Below are 15,246 nucleotides of genomic sequence, written 5' to 3'. Positions count from 1 at the left end.
TGCCGACGGCACAGGACGCTCAAGTTTACCGTCGACAGACCTATGGTTACGCTGCACTGGTTACGCTGACCGAGGGCGCTGCTGTGATAGACGGGTGGCGTTCTGAGAGGAGAGAGAAAGAGGAAGAGGGAGAGAGAGAGAGAGAGAGAGAGAGAGAGAGAGAGAGAGAGAGAGAGAGAGAGAGAGAGAGTGAGAGAGAGGGAGAAGTGTAGGAACAGTGAGACAGAAAGTGAGGGAGGTAAAGAGTTCAATCAGTCGGTTAGATGACCTGCGGTTAATGCCTGGGCTTAAATAGCCGGCAAATGAGTGGCTACATCTCCGACATAGACAACGTCCGTGCGCCGCAGGTCACACTCTGTGACCTCGTTCGATGCGTCACCAGAGGGCGCGTCTTGATGACGGATGGTCCATTGTATTCTATTAATATATACTTAACGTAAAGATAATGGTGACAGATGGTGCGGAAAAGCAGTTCTCTGGTGGCATGAACCGAACAGCTCTGATCCATAAATCAATTATTTAACTAGCCCTATTTGCATTGGCGGATCGTCTTCCGAAGTGCGGCCCGCGGCAGCGAGATGGGTAGCTGTGGATCATTGCACTCTGACCTGCAGACTATTACCGACATCATTGCTAATTGGATGCATCCCTCATCCACTCTGGTGGTCGAGGAGTTTGATCTAGCCGACAGCCGTGTCATGTATCCGCTGTAGGTGGACTGTTGTATTCGCGCGATACATTGCGATAGGTGCAGCCTCACCCCTAACTACTCGTGGTATCTCAAATGCCACCATATAACTCAAACCTCACCCGTCACCTGCCTTGACTGTAGCCAGCCATCGGATGAGATCTGAACTGTAATGACCGATGACAGCCGACTTCCGAGAGGTGTTGAGTCTTGACCTCTAGTACCACTGATCAATGCTCAGTGCTCACATCTGGTTAATGCCGCCTCTGACTTCTTACCACTGATCACGCTGACATCTGACCTCGGACCTTTGCATTGATCTGACCTGACCTCTGACCTACCGGCAGCGTCCCGGGAGGCGGCGTTCGCGCACTCGATCGCCGCTGCCGGCGTGGTGATGGCTGTGGCCCGCTCCTGTCGGAACGGGAAGCTCACAGCCTGTGGCTGCTCGAAGGCAGGGCGACCGGCCGACCTCGACCCCGACTGGACCTGGGGCGGCTGCGGAGACAACATCGCCTACGGCTACAGGTCGGTCATCGGGCGCCCACTAAGGGTACAGGACGATCACCGAGCAGTGACTGAGGGTACAGAGTGGTCACCGGTCAGCGACTGAGAGTAGAGTATGGGAGACCCGGGAGGTATGGGCCCCCGGAGGTATGGGCCATCGCAGTTTTGAAGAAGTGTTGCGTATTTTTACACATTTGACCGCGTAAACTGGTAGCAGCCATTCCTTTATACAACCCACGTGATTTCCGAAATCTTCCTCAGTCTTCTTTGGCATTGAGCGGTGATAAAGCGTTTTGCCCTCTTCGAGTAAAATACGGTACATGCAAAAAAAAAAAAATCGTGATAAATTTGAACCAAGCTCGTTTTATGATGTCAGACCAGCTCTAACATATTAAGTTTAAAGCATACAAATTAGGACTGGATAGACAACTTGAAGCTTTGTTGCAAGATTATGAGCTGAGATGCTATACGCACATTCTGGCGTCCTAAACCGGGAGGTTCGGGCCACCCACCCCCGTTGATCCTAAATCAACGAAATGATGCTTTCATTGAATGTCCTCTTCAATAAGTTTTATTTTTGCCGCGCAAGGTCGAACATTTAACCCGCGCCCCGTTGGGCTCTGCCGAGCAACGCGCCCCGTTGGGGGGGGGCCATTTTGCCCCCCCCCCCTAAGATCTCGAGAACCACGCAACCTAGCGACAAGCGGCAAACGGTGTTGGATAGCCCTATCAGGGAACTACCTTGTGACCCAATTTTATTGACCTAGGTCAAACCGATGACGTCACAGGTCAGGTCAAAGGTCCAATTTTCACCGTTTACAGGCATTTCAAGAAATGCGTTGTTAAATCGAGTAAAATGCATTTCATTGAAAATCATCGATGGAGAAATGTTCTTCAAACACGTATTTTGCTATTTGAGGTCACTGATACCAGGTCAGGTCACAGAGGTCAGGTCAAGGTCAAGTCAAATTAGGTCAAATTTCAAAGTTAATATTTTTGCATAAAATGGGTATCGAATCGATGCAGCTCGTCACGGGGAGTTCAATGGTGGTCTTTGTTTTGCCGTACATGGTCTAGAATCGCTAAAAATTGAGTTCAAAAATTTGACGTCATCATTTTTTAACAGTTTTTTTCGCTATAACTTGGCCAAAAAACGAGATATCGATCTGACATTTGGTATGTATATAGAAGAGCGCAGGGACTATCACATATATTCCGTTTTTTTTTTAAATTCGGAAAAATTTCGGATTTTTTTTAGTTTTTTTCAAAAAAATTCAATTTTTTGAATGTTTTGGGGTCAAAAAACCAAAATTTTGAAAATCCGAGACAGCAGTTTTGTAGCGCCGCTTTTGTCTACTAGACCATATAAAGAACTTTGAAATTGCTTGATAACTGTAGATTTGGTGAGCGTTTCAAGATTGCATGTTTTTTGCTCATTTCTGCTCGAACATGACCTCAGTTTGACCTCAATAACTCCTGACCTAAGGTGACCTAAGACTTGAAACTTGGTGTGAAGGTGTCAAATTGATGCCCGGGAAGATACTGAAAATTTGGCGGCGCTGCGCGCCGCCGTTTTCTTGCTATTCAGGAAAAACCACAGGGGGGGCCAAAATGGCCCCCCCAACGGGGCGAGGGTTAACTACAAATTTCATTCGAACAGAAAAATATTATTTATCTTATTTCGTGGAGCATGATTGAGTTTACCAAAATACTTATGTGCCCAATTGTGACCTCCATGAAGTAAGCTGTTGGCCACTTATACGGTTGCTGGGCTCTAAGAGAGATCAAGGTAGATACCAGCTACGAGTATTGTTCTCATTGTCGAGAAAATAATATGAAACATGGCGCTGGCCCATACCTCCCGGGCCATGGCCCATACCTCCCGGCTCCCGGTGTATTTTGATGGATCGAAAATACGCATGATTTATTGAAAGTTATCTCGAGACAAAAAAGTTGGTCCCAGATGCCTAATATCAGGCACACTTTGCAGGCGAAAAGCAATTTCGCGTACACAGAGTGAAAAACCGGGTCTAGCCACTGCCCACTGGAAGAAAATTGCCTTTACACAAAACTTTAACTGGCCCATACCTCCCGGGTATCCCCTACCTATAGGTCACCGGGTGCCGCCTCACAGGGCACACGTCGGTCAACGGGTGCCGTCTAAGCCCCCGTCACCGGACTTGATGCCATTCATGTCCGCTGGTGGATCCGGGGTGAGGCACAGGAGATACGAGTATTTTCGCCTGCGTCCGAAATCGATAAAACATGTCGTTATTTATCCATAAAAGCTAAATAAGGCCAAAAAAATACTTTAAAACGCTCAACAAAGCGTAACTATTTAAGCATAATATATTGTAATTTTAATTAGCATTTTTGAGGTGTGTACTGTGTCCCTAGATCATTTTTGGTAGGATTAATGTAACCGTCTAGCACATGAAACGAGCCACGCAAGATTTAGTGTCGCATAAGATAAATAATGTTGCACGAAACTTGTAATTGGCATGTAAACGGTTTTGATGAGACTCATTAATTTAAAACACGCTAGCTTCCATACGCATCTATCTCCAGAGCGAAAGTCACACTCCGAGGAATAGGCTATCATCAGCCTCAGAAACGGTATTTAAATTACCGGTTTATATTTGCCAACGCTGCATATTAAGTGCAAGTCACACAAAAAGTATAATATCGTGACTATCCGCCCGGCTCGTAATTCATGCAGGGCTCATATATTAGCCCACTTTCCGCTAGGGGCGGACACGCTCATTCGTAACGGGGCGTGATTTATTGTATTGTATCAAATCAGAATTACTTCCCATTACCATGCTAGCAGGTCAGTCTAGTTCCGTGAGGCAGGTCAAGTCAATCCCCCGTGTGCTATTCGGCGGTGACCGGCACTGTATGAGGCCGGATGCCGCTTCGTATAGGCGTGATTTATGACGCTAATGACACCCTCCAGTCGGCACATTCATTATCAATTTGGCGATAATGGTGGGTAATTAAGTTATGGCTGCCACGAGGTGTGGTATGGCCTACTCACAAAGTGGAATGCGGGTCGGGTCGACTTTCAGAGCAGGCCGTTACGGAAAGTCCGGTAGTTTTGAAATGATGTCGGTTTTATTCCCTAAATGACTTGCCTATCCAATGTGCTCTGAGCTGGCAATTTAGGCTTCAGCAACAACGGAGTAATAGAACGTGTTAATAGAACGTTCTCATATGTGGTTCCATGTGAAACACGAATTAGGTACCTACTCTTGACAAAGTTTACCAATACAATGCATATTAGCTCAGAAGCGATGCATAAGAAAAGCGGGCATGTAGGAGTAAAACTAATGCCCCGTCAAGTAATTTCCAACGTTTTTTTTCGTTATACATAGGTCAATAAGCACAGATTAGAAAATGGTCTTCCATGTCAGCCGCTGCTCTGCAGCAACACGTTTGTCCAGCGCGGCAGTGCGGTCTGTCCTCAGCAGCCTGTTCATCCCCGCCTCCTGTTTTGCCTTGCCAGGTTCGCTCGGACGTTCGCCGACATCCGTGAACGGGAGCGAAGGTTCCGGGCCGGCTCACGGCGACAGGCGCGGGCCCTGATGAACATCCACAACAACCGGGCCGGTGCCAAGGTATGGACGTACCGGTACGGACAGATCCACTGCACTCAAACTGTCAAACAGTAGGTATGTTTGACCTATACTGACCTATACTTACGCACAGACCTCTGTAAGTTTACAGAAGTCTATGATATACAGTCACCTGACCACCGACGTATAGTTAGACTCGGCACATTATATTTTATAGGTGACCTCTGGACTCGTGGGATACTTTTGGTAGCTGTCTTAGCGACCCTCACTCGTTTATCGTTCAAGGATTAGTCGCCCGTATAGTGCAAAGTTCGGTGTCAGGTATTGATAACAGCAATGCCTTTCGGAGCCAAATCCATTTATCATTCTCGCAGGCAGCAGCTGACGCTTGGCAGTAAGCATGAGATAAATGTAAATAAATAGCACCCGAATCCCGACGCAATGACACGCAATGCTACACAATGTTTGACAGCGATTAAACTAATTAATAAACGTTCAGAATATAAATCTAAGAGGTTTTGTTCTGTCACTCATGTCGTTCGGAATTCCAGTTGGCACGCGATCGAACCTCGTAGTTTACCATAAATTGGCATGATTAAGTGATGGAGGGCATGGGGCAACTTTATTGGCGACAGCGAAACAGCACGCCAAACAGTTAGTTGTACGTGTGCGCTTTGGTAAAATATGGCCCGAAGCCATGACCCATTAAATACAACCAATGCGCGTAAAAAAGTCATCGTAAAAGCCGCAATATGATAACAAATCACGCAAAGTCCAGCCAATTTAGGCATTGGCTGGAAGCTCTATATCAAATTTTAATTTTAAATGGCGTTTATAGCAGACGGTGTTTGAATTGTAGCTGCACTGTTTTGTTGGCATTTCACTTCCTCGTGGGTCCGTCGGAGAAGGAAGACACTCTCCAGACCCCATGAGGAGAACAAGGCGACAACACCAAGGTGCACTAGAGCAGCTGGGACTAACGTCACCCTTCATTAGGTGCGGCATGTGCACAAAAAGCGCAGCCGTTGTATTTTTAGGGAGCAGAGAGGCAGTCTGTGTTTGTAGGGGACTATGGAAGTAGGCAATATTTGGTTCAACGACCTCATATCTCCAAGATAACGCGAGCAGATCTTCAAGCCTAGACCTTGGAGTTGAGACCTTGAAAGCATGCAAACTTTATAAATCGGGGCCTGAAACGCCACTTTTAATTGCTGTGAGTTGTCCAGTCAATGGCTTTTGGAAGCTGGAGAATGGGCACTGACCAATGCCCGACGGACGAGCCCTTGCGGCTTGTTTTGTTCAGTTCAACCTATATAATTCAGTCACTTATCACTTTCGTTATCATTCAATTACTGTTTAGTGAATGAATATGCTCCGCTTTATCATTGTGGCTTTGAATACTTCACTGCTCAGTCACCGTTCAGTTAGCTGTATCAATCACCCGGCCGTTGACTGATGTCACTCAGTCACCGTTCAGTGACAGTGTCAGATCGCCGCCGGCTATTTGACACAGCTGTCGGCTGTCTGGCGCCTCCGGTGGCTGGTAACCGGCTGACCGAGACGACACAGCCGCACACACTGCTACGGTCAGACGGTATACAATGTGGCGGTCAGACGGTACAGACAGACATGCCTACACGCCAGGCAGGCGGAGCGCGCACAGGGGCGGGTTTGGTGCCCCCCCCCCCCCCCGAGCGGTGCCGGCGGCGGCTCTGTGCCAGTGCAGCACGGAACAGCGTGTCTGCTGTCTGGCAGCCGTCACCTGTAGTGCCAGTGAACTGAAGACAGCTCAGAGGAGGGGTGCTGGAGCTAGGCTGTTTGTCAAACATGCCGGTTAAGTATGGCTTTGTGGTTACGAGTGCGACTTTCTGAAGATGCTGAGATCAGAAGTGATGAATTGATAAGTATATTTTCGAAACAGTATGAGTGCCTACTGCCTTTTACATTGTTACGGCCTCAAAAGGGACAAATACAAGTGCCTTTTACGTGCGTTGTCCGCATCAACCAGTGATCTGCTATATTGTTTGCGATTATTTATGTTACTGTTGACGATTTCTGTCTGTCTGCTTTCAGTCGGTGATCAGCCTGACAAAGGTCAACTGCCGGTGTCACGGCGTCTCCGGGTCCTGTTCGGCCGTCACCTGCTGGCAGAGGCTGCCCGCCTTCAGGGAAGTCGGTAAGGCAGCATGGTCAGCAGCATGGTCAGATAGGTCTTCCTGGACAGAGAGGGTTTCTTAGAGTCTCACAGCTGATCACTGCATGCATTGGCCTCGTTTGCATGTGCGTGTGTCATCAGCAATCGGCATTATCATCTCTTTTATCTTCAATGCCAGCGAGATGGCTGTTTTACTTTTTATCATTAGACTTTCGCTGAATTTGTCCTATTTTTATCGATAAGCATCTGCTGATATTTTTACATTGTTCGATTACTATTGACGGCCGGCTGCACAGAATCCGTGCCGGCGCCGCAGATTGTCCGGTCTCCAATTCATGACGCTCTAGCATTGTCATCTCGCATCAGTATGTGTAGGCAGGCTGTCATCGTATTGCATATACCAGACAATTCACAGAGTAGCTCAACTTAACGGCATGCCGTCTAAAAGGTTCAAAAGGTTCAACTTTAGTGCCGGTCGGCTGTGTTTTTGACGCCCGGTATTTGCGGCATGCTCTCGCCAATTGGCCAGATGGATGCACGATCTCTCTGCTTATTGATGTTGCCCTCTCGGTGGAGCGGACAGCTTGTTTTCGATACTGTATCGTGGGCTGGCCCTCCACCCGAGTGCTTGTTGATCGCGTCACCCGGCGCTCATGATGTTGCCACACGCGCCACGGGGCGGCGGTCATTCGCGCCCCGGCTGACACTTCACAGGCTCGCCCTTCGTTCCTGGTCAATTATGTGCGGTATTTAATCGTGACGGTCTTTGTATGAGGGATTTCTTTAAAGAAAATGTTTAGAAAATAAAGAGGCATTAATATGTCGTTAATAATTAAAATCTAGGATAGGTATGAATGTTTGTTCATTTAAGCACCTGTTTTTTTGCCACGGATTATGATTGAACATTTCACGTTCATTAAATAGCTTGGGAATTTCGTTGTCCTATTTCCGGCCTAACACGCCGCCTGCCATTTTCAGGGGACATGCTCAAAGACAAATACGACGGTGCCACGAAGGTGCGAGTGACGCGTCGAAGCAAGCTGCGGGTGCGCAACAAGAGCTACCGGCAGCCGACCGCTGATGACCTGGTCTACATCCGGGAGAGTCCCGACTACTGCCGGAGAAACGCCACCCTCGGCTCCTCAGGTATGTTATAGGTATATAAGCGAACACTCATAGTCGTACCTGTCAGTCATCAAGATATTGAGGCACCAGGCTAATGCAACCACATAGCAGCCAGGCTCTGTCGTAAGTTGTAAACCTCCTCGCTCCATTCCAAGATAAGTGTTCGCGGTGAAGTCGTTGCAGCGACATTGACTTAGACCTCGTTCACAAGTCACAACTGTAGCATTGAGAAACACAATACACATGTTTATTATGAATGGCAGCCTGCAGGAGACATTTTATACGCCAGTCGACCGCTAAGTTTTTGCATATAAATTTTAATGCAATAATTTAAGACATAAACGTTAAAACTAGCATAAAACTAGCAGGGCGCAGGCACCTTTAGATTCTATCAGAGACAGATCTACCGCCGTCTCACATCGGTTGACCTGTTCCGGCCCCTGTCTGAGCCGTAACTAGTCCCTTCCTCCCTCCTCTTCACAGGGACCGCCGGCAGGACGTGCGTGCGTGGCTCCAAGGGCACCGACGGCTGCGACCTGCTCTGCTGCGGCCGAGGCTACAACACCCAGCGGGTGACCGTTACCGAACGATGCCGGTGCAAGTTCGTCTGGTGCTGCAAAGTGCAGTGCCAAGCGTGCACGCGTCGAAAAACACTGCACACATGTAAATAGTTTATCACCAAGTTGGAGGGAACTCAGAGCTGTGCATGTATAATGATGGATGCACAAGCTGCCATGAGCAATGGTGCGCTCCAGCGACCAGCAGAGTGCGTTATGCACGCCGGCGGCATCAGGGCAGTATTAGGACGTCTCACGTTTGCACTCAGCCCGACTTACTTGTACGTGAGAGTTCTATGACGCCGAGCCACCCTAATAACACCAGTGGAACACCGATATGAAGTGCTGATGGCGTCAGGCGCTGTGCTGCATGCCGAAAACGAACGGCGCATCAGAACACGATGATGGTTAGCGAGACTAGTGAAGTGCCCTTCTTTCAGAGACGAATTGTGAAGGGACAGTGTAGGAACAGTGCAGGAACAGTTGAGCTACCAGACGCAGATAACGCTTCTGTGAATTTGTCAGCGGAAGATGCCGTTACGGCGGATAGGTATGTCGTTGTAAGGCGCCGTTACAGTGGACCTGCAAGCTAGAGGTGTTTTTACACATACCTACAGTTTATAGCGGAAAGTGTCGTTACAGAGCAACAATTAGCTGTGGATGCTGTTTTAGCTATATGCAGTGACGGATGTCGGTACAGTGTGTGTCAGTTTCGTGCCGTTATAATGCAGCGGTTCTGAGATACATCAGTAAAGCAAGACGTGTCTATCAAGTTTCATAACGTTTGTGATGTAAGTTCTGATGGATGGTGCAAACAATAGGTATGTCTGAGGCCGAAACGGGCGACACCAGTGGATGAACTCGGCCTGTCGACAGTTGTGGCTAATATTTGACATAGTTGAAAGGATTCAGGCGCCCCTTGTGATTTGTATCACATCTAAATCGGTTCCACGTCACTATGTGTTGGCATCTTAAAAAGTTTTTTATGTAACTAAATAACATAGTTGCGACAGTTAGATAAAGGGCACGTATGAAGCAATTGGTATTCTGCAATATCCACTCAGTTTCGATTCTCTAAATCTTTACTGTCATGATAAGGTCCGTTTAACGTTTTATAGTTACACTTGTTAGAGGCGATAACTGATTGAAATAGATTTGGCAATGCTGCCTTTTTTGTTCAATGGCATTGTTGTGGTGCAGAGTGAATTTGTTTTGGGTCTCAATGTGTTCGCTGTTATCATACCTACCACCACGCTATGCACTTCTGTGCGTTGTCTGAGACTGTATAAACGGTATTGTCCTTGTCTGTCGCTGAATTGTTTTTCATATGCCGTGAGCTGATTTGTATAAAAAGGACGTAAAATAATAATAGTTTTTATCGTGTCCTTGTTTTAGTGTTTTACGTACCTATGCCGTGAGCTTATTTGTATAAAAATGTCGCAAAATAATCTTTAAATAACTTAGAATTGTGTGTTAACTTGAGCCCCGCACCATAATCGGTAGGACGACGCATTGGGTGCACGTAAAGCACCTGTGCCTACACACATTGTAGGTCCTAAGCTTCGCGTAGGTATATCCAAAACCTCGTCATTTTCTGCACCCCCTTACGGTTTAAGTGATTCGACTGACCACGGACTAGTTCACCACTTATATACTTAACTCTGGTATGCTACCCTGCAAACATTCCAAAGGAGTCTGCCCATTTGTCAAATATCCAGATGGGTCACTTCACTCAACCCGAAGCATTCTTGTCCATAGCCACATTGGAGTGCCCCGCTGCACGCTCTCGGTGTCGCTCGGTACGGAGCGGTTATTGTAACCGCTGTAGGGTCGGCCCGCTGGCGCTGACAGCACCCCCCCCCCCCCCCCCCCCCCAGCGGCAGGCAGGCTCAGTTCGGTCGGACTGCATCTGACCCAGCGCAGACCTCGGACTGTTGGGCTGAGTGGCATCACGGGAACGCAACAGAGCACAAAGTTCATGTTCGTCTTCCAAGGGCCCGTGACCGTCTAAGCATATCCGTTTACCTACCTATCACGCCTACCGTATCTTCAAGTTAGATAAATATGTAGCGAACAGGGCAAAAAGCTGTTCCAAATTGAATCTGATGTGATTGCATCTACTTCCAGCTGATCAGGCGAGATCTTCAGGCGCCAACAGGACTCACGAGTCATGGCAGTTACGCACAGCATGAGCACAAGTCAGTGTTTACGTCCCGTGGCCCGTGGGTATCCTTAAGGTGCCCTGACACTTGCACGACTTTTGGGCACGATTTTGTCGTGGCAAGCCGTGCCATTTTCGTGCACGAACTGGGATGGCTCCCGCTTTGTTCACGACCAGTTCACGACGATTTCACGAATAATTCACGAATGCGTGCCCATCAGTGTACACATTGACACGGACTGATACGACGAGCTCACGCATACTTTCCGCATAGTTTGCGCATAGTTTACGCACTTCCCGCATTGGCACGACAAGTTTGCGCAATTTGTGCCGACTTGGGCATGCCATATAAAAATGAGACCTCCCATTTACCAATGTAAGCTCCGTGACCTGACCTGACCCATCGTGACCTCCGGCGACCCAAATGTCCTGACCGTACCTAATGTGACCAGTTTGATCTGGACTGACCTACCGTGACCTTGGCTGACCTCTGTGACCTGGCGTGAACCATCGTGACCTCATGGTGAGTTCTGTGATCTAACATGACACCGTGTGACCTAATTTGACCTCTGTGACCTAACCTGAGCTCGTGTGACCTAGTTTGACCTCTTTGACCTGAAATGACCCGTTAAATACATTTTCGGTCATACCTTTCCATCTAGGCGTCCAACTCCAAAAGACTCGGGAAAAACACCACACAATCCCAAATTTCGCGCTGCGAAGCAAGCCGAGATCCACACATTGGCACGGGCTGGTACGACGAGTTCACGAATACTTTTCGCATAGTTTGCGCATAGTTTACGCACTTTCCGCACCGTCCCGACGAGTTGACGACGAGTTCACGAACAGTTTGCGCATAGTTCACGATCCGGTCGCGAAATTTTGTCGTGACCAAAACTTTGAACATTTCAAAGTTCTCGCCCCGACATGGCACGATGTCACGACGAGTTAACGCACACTTCACGTCAGTTTACGACTAGTATGCGCACGGGCACGATTCGATTCGTACCAATGCGTGCCACAAAATCGTGCAAGTGTCAGGCCCCCTTTACACAGTCGCACACAGGGGGATGTCGTCCCGGTTTTCCCCATGTATTATTCGCCAATCAGCTTAACACTACCACTGACGTCACTGGTGGATCGCCAATCGGGGCCGTCCGGCCGGCCGGGCCCGTAGAAGGCCAAACGCAGACGTTTTCAGAAAAGCGTAAGCCGTATAGATACAGTCGCGGATGGAGTTTTGCTGTGATTCGGCTCTCCAAGAGTGCGTCAGCGGACCAGGACCCGGATAAAGGTCATAGTGAACCGGCATCTGATAAAATCCGCTCACGGCTTAGAAGCCTGCAGCCGACTTCGACCCTTCGCCCTCGTAAAGCACAAAAGCTTGCCGGTCATCAATCCACCTCCATCTCCTCATCTGCTTAATGCCTATATCGACCAGTTACTGCAGCCGATTTGGAGCGGCTCACGGCCGATAACACGCCGGGCGTGCGCTAGCCGCCGGTGCTATAAGCGCTAACCATTGAGTGCGCGTGGCCGACTGCCGCCCCGCTGGCGCTGGCCCCCGGCACCGACACCGGCGCGGCGCCGCTGACCCATTGGGGGGGGGGGGGGGGGCTGCTAATTAGTTGAGCCGGAATTGGGATAGAAGCCGGTATGGGATTGGGATAGAAAGTAGAAACTCAGCAAGATTAAGGGATTGTGTTGTGCCTTCGGTAGGCCCCCAAAAATCACCGGTGTAGTGCCCTCAGGGCCGCCGGTTATGAAGCCTTTGGAGGCACTGGTGTGGGCCCTCACAGGTAGGTACCGGTGTGAGGCCCTCGGAGGCATTGGTGCGGGGCCCCAGAGGTGCCGCTGTGGGCCCTCTGAGGTGCTAGTGTGTGGCCCTCAGAGGCGCTGGTGAGGGTCCTCACAGTTGCCATTGTGGGCCATCAGAGACACTGCAGTGTGGGGTCATCACAGCCGGGTGCGGGACCCTTAGAGCTGCTGGCTCGAACCCTTAATAAGCCGACAGGGGCTCTCAGAGACCGACAAGGGGCCCTCAAGAGGTCTGCGGTGTCTTCAGGAGCCCTGTGGAGTCCTCAGAGACCAGCAAGGTGCTCTCAGACGCCGGTGCTGGCCCTATCAGAGTCGTCGGTGTGGGGCCCTCAAAAGTCACCGGTGAGTGGCCGTCCGATGCGAAGGTCCCGTCTTAGGCCGTCAGAGGCTCCGGCGTTGAGCCCTCAGAGCCGCCGATATACACTGAAAAAAAATTACTCACTTTTCTGAGTAATGACTGAGTTGCCATTTTGTCCAATGGTAAAACTCACTCTAAATCCGCGTACTCAGGTAAAACTCAGGGCGGAACGCAGGTAAAACTCGGGCAAAACTCATTGCAAGTGAGTAGCATGTGAGTAACAAAGTGAGTTGCCATTTTGTCCGATGGTAAAACTCAGATAAAACTCAGTAAGTACTCATGCGTAACTCATGTCCTACTCAGACAACTCAGGCCAAACTCAGGTATTAGTAAGTCATTACTCATGAAAAACTAGGAAGTAACTCACATGTAACTCAGCTGGTACTAAATGTATAACTCAGGTGGTAGTACGGCCATAACTCAGTTGGAACTCATCGGCTATTCAGTGAAAACTAGGGCTGTACTCAGGACGTACTCACATCGATAACTCATACGATACTCGGGTGTTACTCAGGCGCCGCCTGAAACGGCTGATCTGATTCGTTTTATATTGGCTCAAGCCAATGTATAGGCTCGCCGCCCATGATAACAGCTGCCGCATCAGCATTATGCAATATGCATGCATGATGCTGATACAACAGTCACTACCAGGCAGCTAGTCTATATATTGGGATTGGCCAATATATAACGAATCATTGCCCAAAACCAGCATACATATCTGTATTATGCCATGCCCGACCAACGCCTAGTCTTGCACTATTCGCCCCAGCCCTTACAAGAAATACATGTTTGTAGAAACGGTCGCATTGCGCTGTATTTCAATTCTGACACACGCCAAACTGCGTCAGGGGGGGGGGGGATCGACTCCACGTCAGCTCAGCTTCACTCTTTTGCCAGCTTCTCGACCTCAGTCTTCGCGGCTACAGGTGGCTGACGCTCAGCATTGAATGGTGTGTGGAGCACATGGATACACACAAACCACAGCGTGTTTCGCACTTTGTGCGCCGTTTGTTGACTGAGCACAAAGTGCGCCGTCGCCCACAGCAAAAGACTCCCTTCCAAACCATGGATCCCCACAAGACTTCCGTTCGCTCCACAATGAGGCGGCACCGTTCGTTTCCTTCGGACTTGTTATGATAGGGGTGATCCAAATTTTCGTCACCCGTGTACGCCACCACTGACGCCTTCTCCGCCAAGATGCAGAGGAGGCTCAATGGGCCGTTCCCTGAAAACACAATAAAAAAGTCAGATTTTCTTTTGCCAGTAAGAGAAACGGAAGTTATAGGGCGTGCAAGTTGATTGAAATATCAAAAGTTATCAAGTTACTTCAGCTCAAAATTAATGTTAAACCGCGCCGTGCTGGTGCTCTGAGTTTACCGTGATGTACTGGGGGGGGGGGGGAAGGGGTCGTCTTCACGTCCCCTCTTCTAACTCGGCTGTTGGGGTTGGGCCACGTAGCGACACGCAGTAAGCGGCATTCGAAAAAGCATAAAAGATATTTAAGGAAATACTTGGGTAATTTTTAAGGTCAAGTCAAGTGCCAGGTCACCAGAGGTCAGGAAAGGCCAAATTTTGCTTATTTCAATATTTTCGAAAAACTGGTGCTTAACTCTGAACCAAAAGAGCTGCCCGCGGAAAAATGCAGTCAAAAGCCCTTTCGACGTTTTTTTTTTTTTTTGCTGGCGTTTGATCTCAGATTTGACCTCAGGTCAACAATTAAGCCTCCAGAGAGCAAAAACTCTAAAAAAGCCGTTTTTACCAAAATGTTTTCTGTAATACTTTCCACTCAAGAGTCACGACATTTATTTTGCCGTTAGCATAGTGTTCCTCTCGTCGGGACGAATGAACTATAATTAGACCTTGAAAGGCCATTTTTAAAACTTGACCTCAGGTTGTGCATATCAGTCGATCCAAACCGTCAAGCTGAACACATATGAGGTGTTTTATTGCACTAGCAAATATATTTTATACATGCCGTAAGGTTGAAACTTGAGACATGGGAGTGGGACAGTATCAAAAACGCTATAAAATGAAATCCGTTCGATATTTTTTTGACATTTTACCTCAAACTGGTGTGAAATCGAGCGGTGAATTCCCTGAGCGAAAATGACAAAAATATCGAACGGTTTCCATGGCACGTTGCGAACGGTGCGATTGTCAGCGACCATTGAAATTTTTCTGATGTTAAGTCATTTGACGTGACCTGACCTTGAACGACCTGGGTCTAAAATTTCTTCATATGCAGAAAAAAAATGTATGAGCAGGTGTGCCGAAAATGGTGGCGCTGCGCGCCGCCGTTCTT

General features: G+C 48.6%; 1 protein-coding gene across 1 annotated transcript in view; it reads left to right on the top strand.

Moving 5' to 3' along the window:
- LOC122379947 (protein Wnt-5b-like) overlaps positions 1–10,052 on the top strand; it is a 34,237-nt gene extending 24,185 nt beyond the window's left edge. Inside the window, exons 4-8 of the mRNA XM_043362634.1 lie at positions 1,036–1,216; positions 4,701–4,812; positions 6,844–6,946; positions 7,904–8,071; positions 8,534–10,052. Coding sequence (XP_043218569.1) covers positions 1,036–1,216; positions 4,701–4,812; positions 6,844–6,946; positions 7,904–8,071; positions 8,534–8,721 — 752 coding nt within the window. The 3' untranslated portion in view covers positions 8,722–10,052. The remainder of the gene's footprint in view (positions 1–1,035; positions 1,217–4,700; positions 4,813–6,843; positions 6,947–7,903; positions 8,072–8,533) is intronic.
- Positions 10,053–15,246: the final 5,194 nt, after the last annotated feature.

Source organism: Amphibalanus amphitrite, unplaced genomic scaffold (genome assembly GCF_019059575.1).
Source record: "Amphibalanus amphitrite isolate SeventyFive unplaced genomic scaffold, NRLGWU_Aamphi_draft 000087F_arrow, whole genome shotgun sequence".
In the NCBI taxonomy this organism is placed as follows: Eukaryota; Metazoa; Arthropoda; class Thecostraca; order Balanomorpha; family Balanidae; genus Amphibalanus; species Amphibalanus amphitrite.
This window is presented reverse-complemented; position numbering and strand designations above follow the sequence as displayed.